This window comes from Carcharhinus amblyrhynchos, unplaced genomic scaffold (assembly GCF_965287045.1).
Source record: "Carcharhinus amblyrhynchos unplaced genomic scaffold, sCarAmb.v2.hapA chromosome_1049, whole genome shotgun sequence".
NCBI lineage: Eukaryota > Metazoa > Chordata > Chondrichthyes > Carcharhiniformes > Carcharhinidae > Carcharhinus > Carcharhinus amblyrhynchos.
In genome coordinates, this window is record NW_027650789.1 from 1 (window position 1) to 24460 (window position 24460).

The 24460-nt window shown below is 51.4% G+C and overlaps 1 protein-coding gene across 1 annotated transcript in view; it reads right to left on the reverse strand.

Moving 5' to 3' along the window:
* Positions 1-1922: 1922 nt before the first annotated feature.
* Positions 1923-24460, reverse strand: part of LOC145340472 (telomerase protein component 1-like) — a gene marked incomplete at its 3' end in the record, with an annotated part of 38617 nt that continues 16079 nt past the window's right edge. The window contains exons 5-10 of the mRNA XM_080184940.1: positions 20005-20157; positions 15109-15233; positions 13921-14078; positions 9848-9957; positions 7614-7704; positions 1923-2103 (exon numbers count right to left, since the gene is read on the reverse strand). Coding sequence (XP_080041066.1) covers positions 1923-2103; positions 7614-7704; positions 9848-9957; positions 13921-14078; positions 15109-15233; positions 20005-20157 — 818 coding nt within the window. The remainder of the gene's footprint in view (positions 2104-7613; positions 7705-9847; positions 9958-13920; positions 14079-15108; positions 15234-20004; positions 20158-24460) is intronic.

Sequence of the window (24460 nt, forward strand, 5' to 3'; positions counted from 1 at the left end):
CGGGTTGAAATGGTCGCTACGAGAGGACACAGATTTAAGGTGCGGGGAGGAAAGTACAGAAGTGATGTTAGGGGTAAGTTTTTCACTCAGAGGGTGGTGAGTGAATGGAATCGGCTGCCGTCAGTGGTGGTGGAGGCAAACTCGCTGGGGTCTTTTAAAAGACTTCTGGATGAGTATATGGGGTTTAATGGGATTGGGGGTTATAGATAGGTCTATAGATTGGTAGGTGTTGATGTGATCGGCGCAACTCGTGGGCCTGTTTGTGCTGTAGTGTTCTATGTTCTATACCCATTGTACCCATGTAACTGTCTAAATGCTTTTTAAAAGACAAAATTGTACCCGTCTCTACTACTACCTCTGGCAGCTTGTTCCAGACACTCACCACCCTCTGTGTGAAAAAATTGCCCCTCTGGACACTTTTGTATCTCTCCCCTCTCCCCTCTCACCTTAAACCTCTGCCCTCTAGTTTTAGACTCACCTACCTTTGGGGAAAAGATATTGACTATCTCGCTGATCTGTGCCCCTCATTATTTTATAGACCTCTATTATTTTATAGACCTCTCTGGACCTTTACGCTCCAGAGAAAAAGTCCCAGTCTATCCAGCCTCTCCTTATAACTCAATCCATCAAGTCCCGGTAGCATCCTAGTAAATCTTTTCTGCGCTCTTTCTAGTTTAATAATATCCTTTCTACAATAGGGTGACCAGAACTGTACACAGTATTCCAAGTGTGTATTCCAAGACCAATGTCTTGTACAACTTTAACAAAACGTCCCAACTCCTGTATTCAATGATCTGACCAATGAAACCAAGCATGCCGAATGCCTTCTTCACCACTCTGTCCACCTGTGACTCCACTTTCATGGAGCTATGAACATGTACCCCGAGATCACTTTGTTCTGTAACTCTCCCCAGTGCCCTACCATTAACTGAGTAAGTCCTGCCCTGGTTCAATATACCAAAATGCATCACCTCACATTTGTCTAAATTAAACTCTACCTGCCATTCGTCAACCCAATGGTCCAACTGATCAAGATCCCATTGCAATCAGAGATAACTTTCTTCACCGTCCACCATTCCACCAATCTTAATGTCATCTGCAAATTTACTAACCATGCCTCCTATACTCTCATCCAAATCATTAATATAAATGACAAATATCCTAATGACCATTACAATAAAGCACTCTGCAGGCATTCTAAGCTACTCCTACATATGTAGCCTGGAAAAGTATTATATTAGTTATTCATCCATGATTTCTATGAAAACATTTGTCACAAGGTGGCTGCCTCACAGCCCCAGGGACCTGGATTCAATTCTGGCCTTGAGTGACTGTGTAGAGTTTGCACATTCTCCCCATGTCTGTGTGGGTTTTCTCCAGGTGCTCCAGTTTCCTCCCACACTTTAAAGATGTGTAGATGGATTGGCCATGCTAAATGTGTGGGGTTATGGGAATAGGACAGGGAGAGGGCCTGATATTCGGGCAGAGAGTTAGTGCAGAAGCGATTGACCGAATGGCCTCTCCTGCACTGTAGAATGTATTCAAGAGGCAGCTGGATAGAGCACTTGGGGGCAAATGGGATCAAAGGTTATGGGGAGAAGGCAGGATTAGGCTATTGAGTTGGATGATCAGCCACGATCGTAATGAACGGCAGAGCAGGCACGAAGGATCTCCACCTGTTCCTATCTTCCATGTTTCTATGTCATTAGGATAGATGCTCAGGCTGCTGGTTTTCATTCAATATTGATTTCCAATGCACATCAGCTCCTCATTAAAACCTGCTGCTGGTTAGTTCGAATCTAGGTGTGCAAACCAAGTCTTTTCTTTCCGTTAAAGCCCACAACCCCCTGCTAACATAGTCAGGACCTTACGCCTCCACCAACCCTTCCCTCCACCACCCACCCTCAACTCCGCAGTGTTACCTGTTTTTCTTCAGCTGCTCCAGCTTCCTGTTCACAGACTGGTGGATGAAGGAGATGGTCTGGACACGTCTCTTAGCGGCCAGCATCGAGGCCCAGCCACGCAGAACCCCGCGCCTCTGTGGCAGGCGGGATGACTCCAGGGCCTTTTGGATAAGGGCCTCCTTCGTCGGCAAGGGCTCATCTGTCCGCAGCGCACAAAAGACAGGAAAAAAAAAGGGCAGGAGTTTATTAACCCGGTTCCCCCACCATGCCAACACGATAATTAAGAAAACTCACCAACTCCTCCACTTTCTCAGAAGACGAAGGAAATTTGGCTATGACTCTCACCAACTTTCACAGATGCACCATAGAAAGCATCCTTTCTGGTTGTATCACAGCTCGGTACGGGCTCCTGCTCTGCCCAAGGCCACAAGGAACTACGTAAGGTCGTGAATGTAGCCCAATCCATCACACGAACCAGCCTCCCATCCACTGACTCTGTCTACACTTCCCGCTATCTCAGAAAAGCAGCCAGCATCATCAAGGACCCCCCCACACCCCGGACATTCTCTCTTCCACCTTCTTCCGTCGGGAAAAAGATACAAAAGTCTGAGGTCACGTACCGACCGACTCAAGAACAGCTTCTTCCCTGCTGCCGTCAGACTTTTGAATGGACCTACCTCGCATTAAGTTGATCTTTCTCTACACCTTAGTTATGACTGTAACACTACATTCTGCACCCTCTCCTTTCCTTCTCTACGAATGGTATGCTTTGTCTGTAAGGTGCGCTAGAAATAATACTTTTCACTGCATACTAATATATGTGACAATGATAAATCAAATCAAAGACGCAGCTCGATTCTTTCACTGTCCTGATGATTGCGTGCGATACAGACAAAGCATACTGTTCACAGAGAAGGAAAGAAGAGAGTGCAGAATGTAGTGTTACAGTCACAGCTAGGGTGTAGAGAAAGATCAACTTATTGCGAGGTAGGTCCATTCAAAAGTCTGACGGCAGCAGGGATGAAGCTGTTCTGGCCCTAGATGGCCTACTCCTGCTCCTATTTCTTATGTTCTTATGTTATGTTCAATCAACTGGTACACAACCTCAGACTTTTGTATCTTTTTCCGGACTGAAGAAGGTAGAAGAGAGTACGTAACGCACCTTAATCGAGTAACCCCTCAGCCTTCTCTGGTTCAGAGGCAGTAGATTTAAAACTGAGGTATTATTAAACAAGGAAGTGTACAGAAAAGATTTACTCGGATGATACCAGGACTTGATAGTTTGAGTTAGGAGGAGAGGCTGAATAGAGTCATAGAGGTTTACAGCATGGAAACAGGCCCTTTGGCTTAACTTGTCCACGCCGCCCTTATTTTTTTTTAAACCCCTAAGCTAATCCCTACTGCCCACGTTTGGCCCATATCCCTCTATACCCATCGTACCCAAGTAACTGTCTAAATGCTTTCTAAAAGACAAAATTGTACCCGCCTCTACTACTATCTCTGGCAGCTTGTTCCAGACACTCACCATCACTTGTGTAAAAAATTGCCCCTCTGGACACTTTTGTGTCTCTCCCCTCTCACCTTAAACCTATGCCCTCTAGTTTTAGACTCCTCTACCTTTGGGAAAGGATATTGACTATCTACCTTGTCTGTGCCTCTCATTATTTTATAGACTTCTATTAAATCACCCCTCAGCCTCCTACGCTCCAGAGATAAAAGTCCCAGTCTATCCAGCCTCTCCTTATAACTCAATCCATCAAGTCCCTGTAGCATCGTAGTAAATCTTTTCTGCACTTCTTCTAGTTTAATAATGTCCTTTCTATAATAGGGTGACCAGAACTGTACATAGTATTCCAAGTGTGGCCTTACCAATGTCTTGTACAACTTCAACAAGATGTCCCAACTCCTGTATTCAATGTTCTGACCGATGAAACCAAGCATGCCGAATGCCTTCTTCACCACTCTGTCCACCTGTGACTCTACTTCCAAGGATCTATGAATATGTATCCCGAGATCTCTTTGTTCTGTAACTCTTCCCAATGCCCTACCATTAACTAAGCTCTGCCCTGGTTCAATCTATCAAAATGTATTATCTCGCATTTGTCTAACTTAAACTCCATCTGCCATTCGTCAGCCTACTGGCCCAATTGATCAAGATCCCTTTGCAATCGGAGATAACCTTCCTCACTGTCCACCCTGCTATCAACCTTGGGTGTCATCTGCAAAACTTATTAACCATGCCCCCTATATTCTCATCCAACAGACTGAGACTTTTTTTCTCTGGAGTGTAGCAGGCTAAGGGGTGATCTTATAGAGGTCTATAAAATAATGAGGGGCACAGGTCAGCAAGATAATCAATATCTTTTCCCAAAGGAAATGGAGTCTAAAACTAGAGGGCATAGGTTTAAGGTGATAGGGGAGAGATACAAAAGTGTCCAGAGGGGCAATGTTTTCACACAGAGGGTGGTGAGTGTCTGGAACAAGCTGCCAGAGGTAGTAGTAGAGGCAGGTACAATTTTATCTTTTAAAAAGCATTTAGACAGTTCCATGGGGAAGATGGATATAGTCATGATGTGGGTATGCCGGCGTTGGACTGGCGTAAACACAGTAAAAAGTCTGACAACACCAGGTTTTAGTCCAACCGATTTATTTGATAATAGACTCACAAGCTTCAAGGTTTCCCTCTTCGTCAGGTGAATGGAGAGTTCTGGCCTCAGACAGAGCATATAAATTCTAATCAGTAATCTCTAAACTGTCTGTGCTTTATATGCTCTGTCTGAGGCCAGAACTCTCCATTCACCTGACGAAGAGGGAAACCTCGAAAGCTTGTGAGTCTATTACCAAATAAATCGGTTGGACTAAAACCTGGCGTTGTCAGACTTTTTACTGTGAAGATGGATATAGACAGATATGGGCCAAATGCGGGCAATTGGGACTAACTTAGAGGTTAAAACAAAAGGCAGCATGGATAAGTTGGGCCAAAGGGCCTGTTTCCATGCTGTAAACCTCTATGACTCTATGAGGAGGAACTACTTCTTGCAGAGGGCGTTGACCTTGCGGATCTCGCTGTCCCATTGCCCGGTGAAATCTGAATCATTAAATGAAAAGGAGATAGATATATTTCTAATACAAAAAAAGGGTAAAGTTTTAATGTTTAAAGTTTATTTATTAGTGTCGGGGGTAGACTTACATGAACATTGCAATGACGTTGTTGTGAAAATCCCCTTGTTGCCACACTCCAGTGGCTGTTCGGATACACCGAGGGGGGGTGAAATTCAACACGACCAATGCATCTAAACAGCACGTTAACCGGAACACCCGGAGGAAACCCACGCAGACACGGGGAGAACGTGCAGACTCCAAACAGTCAGCCACCAAGCCAGGAATTGAATCCGGGGTCCCTGATGCTGTGAGGAGGCAGCAGTGCTAACTATGATGTTGCCCCATAAATGGGACAGGGGGATCATGCCGGGAGGCCGATTTTGAGACCAGGGAGAGATCAGCCATGATCTGATCGAATGGCAGGGTGGGTTCGAAGGGCTGAATTCGCCTACTTCTGCTCCTGGTTCCTAAGTTCCCTGCTCTGGACAGAACAATCCAAGCCTGTCGAGTCTCTCAGTAAGTAGTCTCACACCAGGTTAAAGTCCAACAGGTTTATTTGGAATCACGAGCTTTCAGGAGCAGGTTAGGTGGCATTGGCCGTGTTAAGTTCTCCCTCAGCGTAACCCAAGCAGGCGCCGGAATGCGGCGACCGGGGGATTTTCACGGTAACTTCATTGCAGTGTTAACGTAGGCCTACTTGGGACACTAATACATAAACTTAGAAACAGCAGGCTCCAGGGTGCAAATGGTCCACTACTGCTTCCTACTCTCCACGTCTTTTGACCAGAAATCATTCTGCCTCGCTTCCTGCTGTCGACACTTCCCGCTGCCTCGGCAAAGCAGCCAGCATAATCAAGGACCCCCCCCCACGTGCCCCGGACATTCTCTCTTCCACCTTCTTCCGTCGGGAAAAGGGTACAAAAGTCTGAGGTCACGTACCGACCGACTCAAAAACAGCTTCTTCCCTGCTGCCGTCAGACTTCTGAATGGACCTACCTCGCATTAAGTTGTGAACGTGACACTACATTTGGCACACTCCCTTTCCTTCTCTATGAATGGTATGCTTTGTCTGTCTAGTGCGTAACGAGCAATGCTTTGTACCAATACATGTGACAAGAATAAATCAAATCATCCTCCTTCCGACACCCCCACATGCCCCACCCTCACCACACACTCACCCTGCCACCTTCCCCTCCATCCCACTCACCCTTCCGACACCTTGCGCACCACCCCTCACCCACCCTCCCAGCGCCCTCCGCATCCCCCCTCACCCACCCTCCCGACGCCCTCCGCATCCCCCCTCACCCACCCTCCCGACGCCCTCCGCATCCCCCCTCACCCACCCTTCCGACGCCCTCCGCATCCCCCCCCCCACCCTTCCGACGCCCTCCGCTCCCCCCACCACCCACCCTTCCGACACCTCCCGCCCCCGCCCCCCCCCACCCGCCCCCCCGACCCCCCCCCACCCGCAACCCCCCCCACCCGCCCCCCCCGCGTCCCCGCATCCCCCCCACGCGTCCCCCCACCCCCCCTGCGTCCCCCCCCCACCCCCCCCGCGTCCCCCCACCCCCCCCCCCGCGTCCCCCCCCACCCCCCCCGCGTCCCCCCACCCCACCCCCCCCGCGTCCCCCCCCACCCCCCCCGCGTCCCCCCCCCACCCCCCCCCCACGTCCCCCCCCCACCCCCCCCCGCGTCCCCCCACCCCCCCTGCGTCCCTCCCCCCCGCGTCCCCCCACCCCCACCCCCCCCGCGTCCCCCACCCCCCCCCCTGCGTCCCCCACCCCCCCCCGCGTCTCCCCCCACCCCCCCCCGCGTCCCCCCCCCCCTGCGTCCCCCCCCCCTGCATCCCCCCCCCGCGTCCCCCCACCCCCCCCCGCGTCCCCCCCCACCCCCCCCGCGTCCCCCCCCCCCACGTCCCCCATCCCCACCCCCCCCCCGCGTCCCCACCCCCCCCCCGCGTCCCCCCCCACCCCCCCACCCCCCCCCCACCCCCCCCCCGCGTCCCCCCCACCCCCCCGTCCCCCCACCCCCCCCTGCGTCCCCCCCCCCGCGTCCCCCCCCACCCCCCCCGCGTCCCCCCCCCACCCCCCCCCGCGTCTCCCCCCACCCCCCCCGCGTCCCCCCCCCACCCCCCCCCGCGTCCCCCCCCCACCTGCATCCCCCCCCCGCGTCCCCCCACCCCCCCCGCGTCCCCCCCCCACCCCCCCCGCGTCCCCCCACCCCCACCCCCCCCGCGTCCCCCCCCCACCCCCCCCGCGTCCCCCCACCCCCACCCCCCCCGCGTCCCCCCACCCCCACCCCCCCCGCGTCCCCCCCCCACCCCCCCCGCGTCCCCCCCCCACCCCCCCCGCGTCCCCCCCCACCCCCCCCGCGTCCCCCCACCCCCACCCCCCCGCGTCCCCCCACCCCCACCCCCCCCGCGTCCCCCCCCCACCCCCCCCTGCGTCCCCCCCCCCACCCCCCCCCTGCGTCCCCCCCCCCCACCCCCCCCCTGCGTCCCCCCCCCCCGCGTCCCCCCCCCCGTGTCCCCCCCCCCCCACGTCCCCCCCGCGTCCCCCCCCGTGTCCCCCCACCCCCCACCCCACCCCCCCACTCTTCCCCACTCACCTTTCTGATCCAGCCTCTCCTGCAACTCATCGAGAACCTTATAGGCAGCGAGGAAACGGAACGGGAACTGACGGCTGCGGATCACGGAGTTCTGCGGGCACAGAGAGGACGAGGAGGGGAGTGAGGCGACGGACTCATCCCGGGAGATCATCCCGCCGCTTCTCCCCAGCCCGCTCCCGACACGAGGAGAACCCTGCAGACTCTGTACGGACAGTGACCCACCCGAGCTGGGAATTGGACCCGGGTCCCTGGTGACGTGAGGCAGCAGAGCCAACCGCTGTGCTGCCCAGAATTGGGGATCTTTTAACAAAACAAGCATTATTCGTCACACAGTTTAAGTAGAACATAGAACAGTGCAGCACAGTACAGGCCCTTCGGCCCTCGGTGTTGTGCCGAGCTATGTCCAAACCCAAGATCAAGCTATCCCACTCCCTATCATTCTGGAGTGCTCCATTTGCCTATCCAGTAACCGCTTGAAAGTTCCTAAAGTGTCCGACTCCACTTTCACAGCAGGCAGTGCATTCCACACCCCAACCACTCTCTGACTGAAGAACCTACCTCAGTCATCCCTCCTATATCTCCCATCATGAACCTTATAGTTACGCCCCAGTGACAGCTACATCCACCCGAGGAAATAGTCTCTGCCCGTCCACTCTATCAATCCGTCTCATCATCTTATAAACCTCTATTAAGTCACCTCTCATCCTCCTTCGCTCTAAAGAGAAAAGCCCCAGCTCCCTCAACCTTTCCTTATAAGACCCACCCTCCAAACCAGGCAGCATCCTGGTAAATCTCCCCTGCACTCTCTCCAATGCTTCCACATCCTTCTTATAGTGAGGTGATGTGGGTATGCCGGCGTTGGACTGGCGTAAACACAGTAAAAAGTCTGACAACACCAGGTTTTAGTCCAACCGATTTATTTGATAATAGACTCACAAGCTTTCGAGGGGACCGCCTCTTCACCTGACGAAGAGGCAGTCTCCTCGAAAGCTTGTGAGTATTATCAAATAAATCAGTTGGATTAAAACCTGGTGTTGTCAGACTTTTTACTATAGTGAGGTGACCAGAACTGAACACAATATTCCAAATGTGGTCTCACCAAGGTCCGGTATAGTTGCAGGATAACCCCACGGTGCTTAAACTCAAACCCCCTGTTAACAAACGCTAACACACTATTGGCCTTCTTAAGTTTAACTCAAACAAAACGAAACAGTTTACGCTTCACAGTTGGACGATCTTTAAAACATGAAAAGAACCAAATTTTAATTCCTAATTTAAACTATTTTAGTTCCAATTGAGCAATGCTTTTCTTGCAGACTTAAACACATAAATATAATTAGCAATCACAAATATACTTGTCCTTCGAAGAAAGATCTCATCTTTCTGCGGTCTCCCTCCCTCAGGGCACTCAACCCCACTTCAGATAAACAGGAGTGGGACAACCGGAGGAGATGATCCCAACCCCTCTCCTCCACCCACACACACACAAGCAGCCCTCATTCACTCCCGAGCGCCACACAGGAGGTTCAGCGATCGGGGAAAGCTGCAACTTTATAAGACCCTTGTCAGACCCCTCTTGGAGCAGTGTGCTCAGTTCTGGTCGCCTTACTACAAGGAGGAAGTGGAAGCTATTCAAAGGGTGCAGAGGAGATTTACAAGGACGTTGCCTGGATTGGGTGGCATGAGGATAGGTTGAGGGAGCTCGGTCTCTTCTCCCTGGAGAGGCGAAGGTTGAGAGTTGACCTGATAGAGGTGTATAAGATGATGAGAGGAATAGATAGGGTGGATTCTCGGAGGCTATTTCCCAGGGCTGAAATGGTCGCTACGAGAGGACGCAGGTTTAAGCTGCTGGGGAGCAGGTACAGAGGAGATGTCAGGGGTAAGTTTTTCACTCAGAGGGTGGTGGGTGAGTGGAATCGGCTGCCGTCGGTGGTGGTGGAGGCGGCGGCGAACTCGCTGGGGTCTTTTAAGAGACTTCCGGATGAGTACGTGGGATTTAATGGGATTGAGGGTTATAGATGGGCCTTTAGGTAAAGATATGATCGGTGCAACCTGTGGGCCGAAGGGCCTGTTTGTGCTGTAGTGCTCTACGTTCTATCTCCCTCAGCGGCCTGGAGCAACACTGGTGGTGGTGGTGGTGGTGGGTGGAACCTAGGAAGGGAACAGAATGGAAATCACAGACACTCTACTGTTCATTGTCACACGGGCAGGGGAAGGCCGCTGCTGGAACTCACCTTGTCCGTCAACCTGTCCAAAATCTGCTTGTGGTGCTGGCTGCTCATCCCGGCTGCAATCATGTTGCGTAGGTTACGCAGCATTGCCATGAAGGGGAGCTTCTGGTTATCTGGGAGAGAAGACAGAAGCATTCAAAAAAAAAAATGCGGCTGACTTTTTCTATTATATATATATATATATTTGTTGAGCTATAGGTCAACATAGAATCCTACAGTGCAGAGGGAGGCCATTCAGCCCATCAAGTCTGCACTGACAACAATCCCTCCCTGGCCCTATCCCCATCACCCCATGTATTTACCCTGGAAAACTGCCCCTTAGTGTCAGGGGGACTAGCAGAGTAAATATGTGGGGTTACGGGGATAGGGCCTGGGTGGGACTGTGGTCTGCGGAGACTCAATGGGCCAAATGGCCTCCTTCTGCACTGTAGGGATTCTATGATAATCCCCCTGACACTAAGGGACAATTTAGCATGGCCAATCCACCTAACCTGCACATCTTTGGACACTAAGGGACAATTTAGCTTGGCCGATCCACCTAACCTGCACATCTTTGGACACTAAGGGACAATTTAGCATGGCCAATCCACCTAACCTGCACAGCTTTGGACACTAAGGGACAATTTAGCATGGCCAATCCACCTAACCTGCACATCCTTGGACACTAAGGGACAATTTAGCATGGCCAATCCACCTAACCTACACATCTTTGGACACTAAGGGACAATTTAGCATGGCCAATCCACCTAACCTACACATCTTTGGATACTAAGGGACAATTTAGCATGGACAATCCACCTAACCTACACATCTTTGGACACTAAGGGACAATTTAGCATGGCCAATCCACCTAACCTGCACAGCTTTGGACACTAAGGGACAATTTAGCATGGCCAATCCACCTAACCTGCACATCTTTGGACACTAAGGGACAATTTAGCATGGCCAATCCACCTAACCTGCACAGCTTTGGATACTAAGGGGCAATTTAGCATGGCCAATCCACCTAACCTACACATCTTTGGACACTAAGGAGCAATTTAACACAGCCAATCCACCTAACCTACACATCTCTGGACACTAAGGGACAATTTAGCATGGCCAATCCACCTAACCTGCACATCTTTGGACACTAAGGGACTGTGGGAGGAAACCAGAGCAACTGGAAGGAAAGCACGCAGACACAGAGCAAACGTGCAAACTCCAAAGTGACCAGAGGCCAGAATCAAATACAGGCCCCTGGCGCTGTGAGGCTGGAGTGTGAACCACACGTTTAACCAATTTGTTGGAGTTCTTTGAAGGAGTCGCATGTGGTGTGGGCAGCGGGGAACCGGTGGATGTACTGTTCTTTTGATTTTCAGAAGGCACTTTGTTAGGATCCCAGATCAGAATCCCAAAGATAAATCAAGGAGCCAGGCCAAAACCCAACAATTTTTTCTATCTTGGGATCACAGAATTGCAGAATCACAGATGACTACAATGCAGAAGAGGAGGCCCTTCGGCCTATCAGGTCTGCACCAACACATGGAAGGCCCTGACCTGCCCATCTAATCCCACTTGGCCCACAGCCCCGAATGTGATGACGTGCCGAGTGCTCATCCCGGTACTCATCCCACCGCTCTCCCAGGCAGCGCCTTCCAGACAGTTACCACCCTCTGGGTAAAAAGGTTGTTCCCCACATCCCCCCACCCCTCACCTTGAACCGATGTCCCCTCATAAGTGACCCTTCAGCTAAAGGGAACAGCTGCTCCCTATCCACACTATCCGTGCCCCTCGTAACCTTGTACACCTCCATCAGGCCGCCCCTCAGTCTTCTCTGCTCCAACGAAACCAACCCATGCCTACCCCACCTCTCTTCATAGGCAGCATCCTGGTGAATCTCCTCCGCACCCCCTTCCAGTGCAATGAGAGGAAAGGGTGCTTCAGTCCAAGATAATTCCACTGATGAATTAGGGCTCTTTTTTTGACTACAGCTCAGCCTTCAACACCATTAGTCCCACAAAACTCACCTCCAAACTTTATGGCCTGGGGTTCAGCTCCTGCCTCTGCTGCTGGATCCTGAATTTCTTAATCCACAGACCACAATCAGTGAGGACAGGCAACAACACCTCCTCCACCATCGACCTCAACACCGGTGCCCTACAAGGCTGTGTTCTCAGGCCCCTTACTATATTCCTTATACACCTCTGACCACGTGGCCTAATTCCCCTCCAATTCGATTCTCAAGTTCACCAACGACCATTTACATAGATGATCTGGAGGAGGGGGCTGAGTGTAGGGTGACGAAATTTGCTGATGACACGAAGATGAGTGGAAAAGCAAATTGTGCGGAGGGTGTGGAGAGTCTGCAGAGGGATCTAGATAGGCTGAGCGAGTGGGTGAGGACCTGGCAGATGGAGTATAATGTTAGCAAGTGTGAGGTTATCCACATTGGCAGAAATAATAGTAGGAGGGATTACTATTTAAAAGGCGAAAAGCTGCAGCATGCTACGGTGCAGAGGGACCTGGGGGTCCTTGTGCACAAGTCGCAAAAACCCAGTCTGCAGGTGCAGCAGGTGATCAGGAAGGCGAATGGGATGCTGGCCTTCATAGCGAGGGGGATAGAATATAAAAGCAGGGAGGTCTTGCTGCAACTGTACAGGGCACTGGTGAGGCCGCAGTTGGAGTACTGTGTGCAGTTTTGGTCGCCGCATTTGCGGAAGGATATATTGGCCTTGGAGGGAGTGCAGAGGAGGTTCACTAGGCTGATACCGGAGATGAGGGGGTTGGACTATGAAGAGAGACTAAATAGGCTGGGTTTGTACTCGTTGGAGTTTAGAAGGATGAGGGGGGATCTTATAGAGACGTAGAAGATAATTAAGGGGATGGATAGGGTAGAGGTAGAGAGATTCTTCCCGCTTAGAAAGGACAGCAGGACGAGAGGGCACAGCCTCAAGATAAGGGGGGGCAGTTTAGAACGGAGTTGAGGAGGAACTTCTTCACTCAAAGGGTGGTGAGTCTCTGGAATTCTCTGCCCGTTGATGTGGTGGAGGCTACCTCGCTAAATATATTTAAGACACGGGTAGATAGGTCTCTGATAGACAGGGAATTAAGGGTCATGGGGAGAAAGTGGGAAAGTGGAACTGATCCACTTCAGGTCAGCCATGATCTTATTGAATGGCGGGGCAGGCTCGAAGGGCCAGATGGCCTACTCCAGCTCCTATTTCTAATGTTCTTATGTTCTTACGACGCCACCGTAGTGGGTCGGATCTCAAACAGTGACGAGACAGACTACAGGAATGAGATAGAGAATCTGGTGAACTGGTGTGGCAACAATAATCTCTCCCTCAATGTCAACAAAACGAAGGAGATTGTCATCGACTTCAGGAAGCGTAAAGGAGAACATACCCCTGTCTACATCGAGGGGGATGAAGTGGAAATGGTCAAAAGCTAGAAGTTTTTAGGTGTCCAGATCACCAACAACCTGAGCTGGCTCCCCCCCACGCTGACACTATAGTTAAGAAAGCCCACCAACTTTCTCAGACTAAGGAAATTCGGCATGTCAGCTACAACTCTCACCAACTTTTACATCATAGGCAGCATTCTTTCCGGATGTATCACAGCTCGGGATGGCTCCTGCTCTGTCAAAGACCGCAATGAACTACAAAGGGTCATGAATGTAGCCCAATCCTTCATACAAACCAGCCACTCATCCATTGACTCTGTCTACACTTCCCGCTGCCTCGGCAAAGCAGCCAGCATAATTAAGGAACCCAGGCACCCCGGACATGCTCTCTTCCACCTTCTTTCTTCTGGAATAAGATACAGAAGTCTGAGGACACAGACCAAAACTCAAGAATTGCTTCTTCCCTACTGCCATCAGATTTTTGAATGGACCTACCATGCATTGAGCTGATCTTTCTCTGCACCCTAGCTATGACTATGACACGACATTCTGCACTTTCTCCGTTCCTTCCTTTCAAACATTTCTACTTCATCCCCGTTGAGATGGACTGGACACGCTCTCCACTAGGTTTCTTGAAGTGGACGACAATCAGGACGCTCGCTGGGACACCTCAGCAGACACACGGACTTACCAATCAGCTCCTCCCAGACTTTGACAGTGTTGCCATGCAGGGAGAGCTGCCTCTCCCATGTCTCCGGGGATTCGAACTTCATCCTTTTCCCAGCCCTCCGGGAATCCCATGGGCCGGGGAGACGGCTGCGGGAGAACGACTGGAGATCAGATGGGTACCTAGAAGCCCGAAAAGAAAGGGAAAAAAAAAATCAATACAATCACAAGGAATGAGGAGAGAGAATTTCAAAGTGGGAATTTAGCTGATAACTGGGACAGTGTAGAGGGAGCTTTACTCTGTATCTAACCCCGTGCTGTACCTGTCCTGGGAGTGTTTGATGGGGGGACAGTGTAGAGGGAGCTTTACTCTGTATCTAACCCCGTGCTGTACCTGTCCTGGGAGTGTTTGATGGGGGGACAGTGTAGAGGGAGCTTTACTCTGTATCTAACCCCGTGCTGTACCTGTCCTGGGAGTGTTTGATGGGGGGACAGTGTAGAGGGAGCTTTACTCTGTATCTAACCCGTGCTGTACCTGTCCTGGGAGTGTTTGATGGGGGGACAGTGTAGAGGGAGCTTTACTCTGTATCTAACCCCGTGCTGTACCTGTCCTGGGAGTGTTTGATGGGGGACAGTGTAGAGGGAGCTTTACTCTGTATCTAACCCCGTGCTGTACCTGTCCTGGGAGTGTTTGATGGGGGGGACAGTGTAGAGGGAGCTTTACTCTGTATCTAACCCCGTGCTGTACCTGTCCTGGGAGTGTTTGATGGGGGATAGTGTAGAGTGAGCTTTATTCTATATCTAACCCCTTACAAGTAGGTTTACGTTAACACAGCAATGAAGTTACTGTGAAAATCCTCTAGTCACCACACTCTGGGTGACTATTCAGATACACTGAGGAAAATTTAGCACGGTCAATGCACCTAACCAGCACATTTTTCGGACTGTGGGAGGAAACCCTCGCAGACATGGGGAGAATGCGCGAGTCTGGCACATCAAGCTGGGAATCGAGCCTGGGCCCCTGGCACTGAGAGGCAGCAGGGCTAACCACTATGCACCCCTGCTACCTAAAGGTATGCGACTCTATTCAGTGACGTAAGAGCCTAAGGTGCAAACACGTGACCATCACTGTCCCACCCCCACAAGTACAGGTCTCCAACGATGCTCACCCATGGGTGAAATTTTCAGCCAATTTTCCAAGACTGCCACTGACCTTCGACCCAGCAGGCACATGATGTGATAGGTCGGCTCCTTGAGGTGCAGCCAACGGACCAGTTTCTTCAGTGAGAAATGATCCTTGGGCTGGTTCTCCTTCTGGGCTGGAGAAGATTCCGCAACCTGTGGGGAGGGGTGTAGAGAGGAAGGGAAGGGGGGGGGGGCGAGCGAGACAAAGAGAGAGAGGGAGACACACAGAGGAGAAGGCAGAGATACCAGTTATTCAATTGGTATCAACAGAATTCTCGTTACACTCAAAGCCATGGACTGACCTGTTCCTATTGATTTCCACTGTACACAATCCCAATGGACCCAAGCCCCTTCCCATTCACTCCCACTGTACACAATCCCAATGGACCCAAACCCCTTCCCATTCACTCCCACTGTACACAATCCCAATGGACCCAAACCCCTTCCCATTCACTCCCACTGTACACAATCCCAATGGACCCAAACCCCTTTCCATTCACTCCCACTGTACACAATCCCAATGGACCCAAACCCCTTCCCCATTCACTCCCACTGTACACAATCCCAATGGACCCAAACCCCTTCCCGTTCACTCCCACTGTACACAATCCCAATGGACCCAAACCCCTTCCCGTTCACTCCCACTGTACACAATCCCAATGGACCCAAACCCCTTCCCGTTCACTCCCACTGTACACAATCCCAATGGACCCAAACCCCTTCCCATTCACTCCCACTGTACACAATCCCAGTGGACCCAAACCCCTTCCCATTCACTCCCACCGTACACAATCCCAATGGACCCAAACCCCTTCGCAATTTTGTGCACAGTGGCTGTGAATGGGCTGGGTTGGAGCACCGAGAAGGGAAGAAGCTCTACTCCGAACTGGTTAATATCGGAATCATGAGGTACTAACAAGGTGTTTAACGTCAGTCTTTTGTGATGGACAGACATTTAGACCACCTGGTCATCAGTGACACACTTGGTGGGTTCTGAATCTGCAAAACAAGGTAAAAACGGTAAATAAATGAACATCCAGTCAGAAGTTAGGGTGCATGGGGTCCTTAATTATGCTGGCTGCTTTCTCAAGGCTGCAGGAAGTGTAGACAGAGTCAATGGATGGAAGCTGGTTTGCCTGATGGATTGGGCTACATTCATGACACTTTGTTGTCTCTTGTGGTCTTGAGCAGAGCAGGAGCCCATCCCAAGCTGTGATACAACCAGAGAGAATGCTTTCTATGATGCATCTGTAAAGGTTGGTGAGAGTCGTAGCGCCCACGCTGAACTTCCTTAGGCTTCTGAGAAAATAGAGGTGCTGATGGGTTTTCTTAACTATAGTGTCAGCACATGTGGGGAGAAACAAGGACAGGCTGCTGGCGATCTGGACACCTAGAAACTCGAAGCTCTCAACGATTTCCACTTCATCCCCACTGATGTAGACAGAGGCATGTTCTCCTCTACACTTCCGAACATTGAGAGAGAGAGATTAATGTCATTGTACCAGTTCACTAGATTCTCTCTCGCCGGAATTCTACCCCCCCCCACCCACTGCCTGCCTCACAGCGCCAAGGAGCCGGGTTCACTTCCCAGCTTGGGTCACTGTCTGTGTGGAGCCTGCATGTTCTCCCCGTGTCTGCGTGGGTTTCCTCCAGGCGCTCCGGTTTCCTCCCACAGTCTGAAAGATGTGCTGATTCGGTGGATTGGCCGTGCTAAATTGCCCCTTAGAGTCAGGGGGACTAGCTAGGGTAAATACGTGGGGTTATGGCGTGATGGGGATAGGGCCTGGGTGGGATTGTGGTCAGTGCAGACTCGATGAGTCAAATGGCCTCTTTCTGCACTGTAGAGATTCTATAGAATTCTATCTATAAGATAGGTCCATTCAAAAGTCTGGTGGCAGCAGGGAAGAAGCTGTTCTTTAGTTGGTTGGTACGTGACCTCAGACTTCTGTATCTTTTTCCCGATGGAAGAAGGTGGAAGAGAGAATGTCCGGGGTGCGTGGGGTCCTTGATGATGCTGGCTGCTTCTCTGAGGCAGCGGGAAGTGTAGACAGAGTCAATGGATGGGCGACAGGTTTGAGTTTTGGATTGGGCTACGTTCACAACCTTTTGTAGTTCCTTGTGACCTTGGGCAGAGCAGGAGCCCATACCAAGCTGTGATACAACCAGAAAGGATGCTTTCTATGGTGCATCTGTAAAAGTTGGTACCGTTCTGGGCACCTTCCAAAGCTGCAGTGCCCAAAGCAATCCCAATGAATGTGTGCTATATACTTAATTGGTTCCACAATTGCTTTAAGAGCCAGCCAGTTTAGGTTGATTGGCCGTGCTAAAATTGCCTTTAGTGTCCTGAGGTGCACAGGTTAGAGGATTAGTGGGTAAATATGTAGGAATATGGGGGTAGGGCCTGGGTGGGATTGTGGTCGGTATAGACTCGATGGGCCAAATGGCCTCTTTCTGTACTGTAAGATTCTAAGTGATCCTAAGCGTGACATCATTACTGCATTGCACCAGCTGATGGCCAGTTAGTCCTTTCGTACAGGCAAGAGCTCCCCAAATAAATCTGTTGTTGTCAGTTTGAATCTATGCGTGCGCCGCACAACTTTTTTCCTTTCGTGTAAAACCCACCATTGCCAAACACAGTGAGGACATGACACTGCTGTTGAACCAGGTCTTTGGAAAGGAGTGCTTTCTATCCCCGAGTATCCAGTCTTCAAGCCAGCACGCCATTAGACTTCTGACAATTTTGGTACGGGACATTTTAACAATCCGCGTACCTGGGCACCCACGCTGCCATGGTCTTTATTCATTCATTCGTGGGGTCGCCGACTGGGTCAAAGCATTTTATTGCACATCCCTTAAGTCACTCTTGAACTGAGCGGCTTGCTAGGCCATTTCAGAGGGCAGCTGAGAGTCGACCACATTGCTGTGTGGCCTCTGGAGTCACATGTAGGCCAGACCGGGTAAGGACGGCAGATTTCCCCTTCCCTAAAGAGGCATTAGTGAACCAGATGGGTTTTTCCGACAATGGTTTCACCGTCATCAGTAGATTCTTCATTCCGGGTTTTTTTTTAATTCAAATTCCACCCCCTGCCGTGGCGGGATTCGAACCCGGGTCCCTTCAGAACGTTAGCTGAGTTTCTGGGATTAATAGCCTGGCGATAAAACCACTAGGCCATCACCTCCCCTTGTACCTGTCTAGTCACCATTCAGAAGGCACTGTTCTGCTTCTGTTCTTTCTCGGTACCAAGTGAGGTGGCCTCACGGTGATCTCCGCTGGCCACACTTTCCCACTCGGTCATGGGACACGGACATTGTCGGCAGGGCCATCGGTTATTGCCCATCTCCAATTGTCCCCTCGGTCATTTCAGAGAGACATTTTAAGAGTCAACCGCATCGTTCAGGGGCCCGAGGAGCTACGGGAGGTTCAAGTTCAGATTTTTCTGGAATTCTACCTTCGCCAGCTGTGGGGGGGTTTGGTTTCGAGGGCCTTCCACTGGGTCGCTGGATTATGGGTCCAGTGGCAGTGCCGCTACGCCACAGCTGTCCCCCCCTCCCCTCCCCAACCCTCCTTTCCCCCACCGCTCCCTCCACACAACCCGCAACCCCCCGTCAACTCTTACCACCACCACCACCAACCCCCCCCCCACTTAACCCTCAGCACCTCCGCACTCGGCCCCCCCCCCCCCCAACACCTTCCTCCACTTAACCCTCACCCCCCCCACCACCAACCCACATCCCTTGCCATTTCCCCAACATCTCACCTCCCCCCCCACAATCCCTCCCACGCTCCCCCCACCCCGCACACAGCTCACTCCTCCCACACGCACCACACACCCACTACCCCTGCCCCCTACGCACTCACCACCCTCCCCCCCCCCTCCTCCCCTCCCCCCTCCCCCCCCTCCTCCTCCTCCTCTCCCCCCCCTCCCCTCCCTCCTCCTCTCCTCCTCCCCCCTCCTCCTCCTCCTCTCCCCCCCCCTCCTCCTCCCTCCCTCTCCCCCTCCCCTCCTCCTCCTCCTCCTCCCCCCTCCTCCTCCTCCTCTCCCCCTCCTCCTCCTCCTCTCCCCCCTCCTCCTCTCCTCTCCCCTCCTCTCCCCCCTCCTCCTCCCCCTCCCTCCTCCCTCCTCCTCCTCCCCCCCTCCTCCTCCTCCTCTCCCCCCTCCTCCTCCTCCTCTCCCCCCTCCTCCTCCTCCTCTCCCCCCTCCCTCCTCCTCCTCTCCCCCCTCCTCCTCCTCCTCTCCCCCCCTCCTCCTCCTCCTCTCCCCCCTCCTCCTCCTCCTCTCCCCCCCTCCTCCTCCTCCTCTCCCCCCCTCCTCCTCCTCTCCCCCCTCCTCCTCCTCCTCCTCTCCCCCCTCCTCCTCCTCCTCCTCTCCCCCCCTCCTCCTCCTCCTCCTCTCCCCCCTCCTCCTCCTCCTCCTCCTCTCCCCCCCTCCTCCTCCTCCTCCTCTCCCCCCCTCCTCCTCCTCCTCCTCCTCTCCCCCCCTCCTCCTCCTCCTCCTCTCCCCCCCTCCTCCTCCTCCTCCTCCTCTCCCCCCTCCTCCTCCTCCTCCTCTCCCCCCTCCTCCTCCTCCTCCTCCTCTCCCCCCTCCTCCTCCTCCTCCTCCTCTCCCCCCCCCTCCTCCTCCTCCTCCTCTCCCCCTCCTCCTCCTCCTCTCCCCCCTCCTCCTCCTCTCCCCCTCCTCTTCCCCCCCTCCTCCTCCTCCCCCTCCTCCTCCTCTCCTCCTCTCCCCCCCACTCCTCCTCTCCCCCCCCTGTCCTCCGCCTCCTCTCCCCCCCTCCCCCCCCTCTCCTCCTCTCCCCCCCCTCTCCTCCTCTCCCCCCTCCCCCTCTCCTCCCCCCCCCTCCTCTCCCCCCTCTCCCACGACAGTTCAGTCCCGTCGAGCCTCCTCTGGTCGGTTTGCTGACTCCCGTCCTTGGCCTCACTCACCTGCCTCGGCCTCCGCGAGCTGCTCTTGCCGCGCTGCTTCCTGGTGTTGTACTTGGCCAGCTGGTACTCATCAAAGAGCTTGAAGCTGTCGGCCAAGGAGCTCCGCAGGCAGGAAGGGTACGGGGCCACCTTCCTGCTGCCCTCCGCCAGGCTCTGGGAGGTTTGGTGGAGGTCGGAGAGGAGATTGGAAGAGAACGAGAGAACAATCAACAGGACAGCCCCAGAGATGGATTATCATCCCCCCAGCGCCTCTCAAAGTGTACCTGGTACATCTCTCCCCCCCTCAACAACAACCCCCCCCCAATACCTATCTACACACACCTGCCCTCTCCCACCCCCACCACCACCCCCCCCAACCACCTTGGCCCAGCGCAGCTGGCAAACCTCTCTGTTGAGTCCATTCGTTTCTTTAGGGGCAACACGGTGGGTTAGCGCTGCTGCCTCACGGCACCAGGGACCTGGGTTCGATTCCCGGCTTGGGTCACTGCCTGTGCGGAGTCTGCACATTCTCCCCGTGGCTGCGTGGGTTTCCTCCGGTTTCTTCCCACAGTCCAAAGGTGCACCGGTTAGGGGGTGGATTGGTCATGCTAAAAAATTGCCCCTTAGTGTCCAAAAACGTGCAGGTTAGGTGGACTAGCCACGCAAGATTGTCGCTCAGTGTCCAAAGATGTGCAGGTTAGGTGGATTGGCCACGCTAAATTGTCCCTTAGTGTCCAAAGATGTGCAGGTTAGGTGGATTGGCCATGCTAAATTGTCCCTTAGTGTTAGGGGCACCAGCTAGGGTAAATATGTGAGGTTGCGGGGACAAGGGCCTGGGTGGGATTGTGGTCAGTGCGTGATCGATGGGCTGAATGACCTCCTTCTGAACTGCAGGGATTCTGTGATTTGACCAGGCAAGGGGACAGCACTAGTACTAGTTTTAAAATACTTTTCTTTTATTGAACAGAACTTAAGAAATTAACATGACAGAAACAAAAAAAAAACAAAAAGCAAACTTGGGGATTGGTACCTAAGCAAGCAAGCCAGCCCCTGTACACTGCCGGACTGAACTTTGGATCTCCAAAACAAACAAACTGAAAGCTGAGCACAACAGTTCCAAATTATATTTCAACCCTCTAAACAGAGATTTTAAACAGTGCCCGACACTAAACGGAGATTTTAAACAGTGCCACACACTAAACGGAGATTTTAAACAGTGCCCTACACTAAACGGAGATTTTAAACAGTACCCTACACTAAACAAAGATTTTAAACAGTGCCCTACGCTAAACGGAGATTTTAAACAGTGCCCTACACTAAACGGAGATTTTAAACAGTGCCCTACACTAAACGGAGATTTTAAACAGTACCCTACACTAAACAGAGATTTTAAACAGTGCCCTACACTAAACGGAGATTTTAAACAGTGCCCTATACTAAACAGAGATTTTAAACAGTGCCCTACACTAAACGGAGATTTTAAACAGTTCCCTACACTAAACAGAGGTTTTAAACAGTGCCCTACACTAAACAGAGATTTTAAAGTGCCACACACTAAACGGAGATTTTAAACAATACCCTACACTAAACAGAGATTTTGAACAGTGCCCTACACTAAACGGAGATTTTAAACAGTACCCTACGCTAAACGGAAATTTTAAACAGTACCCTACACTAAACAGAGATTTTAAACAGTGCCCTACACTAAACGGAGATTTTAAACAGTGCCCTACACTAAACAGAGATTTTAAACAGTGCCCTACACTAAACAGAGATTTTAAACAGTGCCCTATACTAAACAGAGATTTTAAACAGTGCCCTACACTAAACGGGGATTTTAAACAGTGCTCCACACTAAACAGAGATTTTAAACAGTGCCACACACTAAACGGAGATTTTAAACAGTACCCTACACTAAACAGAGATTTTGAACAGTGCCCTATACTAAACGGAGATTTTAAACAGTACCCTACGCTAAACGGAGATTTTAAACAGTACCCTATACTAAACAGAGATTTTGAACAGTGCCCTATACTAAACGGAGATTTTAAACAGTACCCTACGCTAAACGGAGATTTTAAACAGTACCCTATACTAAACAGAGATTTTAAACAGTGCCCTACACTAAACAGAGATTTTAAACAGTGCCCTACACTAAACGGAGATTTTAAACAGTGCCCTACACTAAACGGAGATTTTAAACAGTGCCCTACACTAAACGGAGATTTTAAACAGTGCCCTACACTAAACAGAGATTTTAAACTGTGCCCTACGCTAAATGGAGATTTTAAACAGTGCCCTATACTAAACAGAGATTTTAAACAGTGCCCTACACTAAACAGAGATTTTAAACTGTGCCCTACGCTAAACGGAGATTTTAAACAGTGCCCTATACTAAACAGAGATTTTAAACAGTGCTCCACACTAAACAGAGATTTTAAACAGTGCCCTACACTAAACAGAGATTTTTAACAGTACCCTACACTGAACGGAGATTTTAAACAGTGAGACAGTAAGAGACAATTTGGCATGGCCAATCCACCTTTTGTAGCCATCTTGTGACACTGAAGACAAATTTAACATGGACAATCCTCCTCTTGGAAATATCCTGGGACAGTACGGGACAATTTAGCATTACCAATCCACCTAACCTTGACATCTCGGGACACTAAGAGATAATTTAGTGTTGCGAATTGACCAATCTTACCCATCTTGGGACACTAAAAGGCAATTTAGCATGACCAATCCAAATTTAGTGTACATTATCCAGTAGTGGATAATTTAGCATGGCCAATCCACATAACCGACACATCTTGGGACACTAAAAGGGGCAATTTATGCATGGCCAATCCACCAAACTTGCACATCTTGGGACACTAATGGATAATGTAGCCTGGCCAATCCACCTCTTGTACACATCTTGGGACACTAATGCCCATCTCCCGAACCTACGCATCTTGGGACACTGATTGCGGTTTGGCATGGCCAATCCACCTCCTGTACACATCTTGGGACACTAAGGGGCAATTTAGCCTGGCCTACACACTTCTCATAAGCTTCTTGGCACATTAAGATGAATTTAGTATGGCCAATCCACCAAACCTACACACCTTGGGACAGTAATGGTCTATTTAGCATGGCCAATCCACCTAAACTACACATCTTGGGTGAGTAATGGGCAGTTTAGCATGGCCAATCCACCAAATCTCCACATTTTGGGACACTAAGAGCAATTTAGCCTGGCCAATTCACCTAACCTACACTTCTTGGGACAATAAGTGGATTTTAACATGCCCAATTCACCTCTCATCCACATCTTGAGACGCTAAAGGAAAGTTAGCATGGTCAATCTACCACTTGCACACATCTTGGGACACTAAGGGGAGTCCAATCACCCTAAATAACACATGTTGGGACACTTGGGAGGAATCCACCTTACCTACACATCTTCCAACAAAAAGGGGTAATTTGACGTGGCCAATCCACATCTCGTACACATCCTGGAACTCTGAGACGATACTTTGTATGGCCAGTTCAGGGCTCGTAAATATCTTGGGAAACTAGGAGGCAATTTAGCCTGGCCAATCCACGTCTTGTACACACCTTGAGACACTAAGGGGATTTTGACATGGCCAGTTCTCCTCTCATCTACATCTCGGGACGCTGAAGTTAATTTAGTATGGTCAATCAACCTAACCCGCACATCTTTGGACTGTGGGAGGAAACCGGAGCACGTGGAGGAAACCCACGCAGACATGAGGAGAATGTGCAAACTCATTCATGTCAGGGGTAGGTTCTTTACCCAGAGGGTGGTGAGGGATTGGAATGCCCTGCCTGCTGCAGTTGTAAATGTGCCTAGTTTGGGGGCGTTTAAGAGATCCGTGGATAGGTTTATGGATTGGTTTAGGTTAGTGGGTCATTGTTTTTTAACTGGTCGGCGCAACATCGTGGGCCGAAGGGCCTGTTCTGCGCTGTAATGTTCTATGTTCTATGTATGTTCTATCTCCTTATTGGAAATGCTTTTCACAGGCTGCCTCCGACTTAGAAAAACAATCCTTGCAGCTGCTGTTGTTTGCCTGAGCTGTGCACCCTTCAGGAATGCAGTCAAATGTTCAGCTAACTTATAGCCTTCTGAGTTTTAAAATGCAGTCAAAGTTAGCAGCGTTAGCCACCCACTATCGGCTAGCATTTAAATGCAACTGCCTCGGCGGAAACGTCTTAAGGACAGAGGGCAGCACAGCACAGGAACAGGCCCTTCGGCCCTCCAAGCCTGTGCCGAACACGACGCCTGCCTAAACTAAAACCGTGTGTACTTACAGAGCCCGTGTCCTCCCATTCCCATCCTATTCATATATTCGTTTAGTTGCCCCTTAAGTACCTCTCCCTCAAGGTACCTGTTAAATATCTTCCCCCCTCCAAGCACCACACCCCCCGCATCCTCGCACCCCGTGCACCTATTAAATACCTCCCCCTGTAC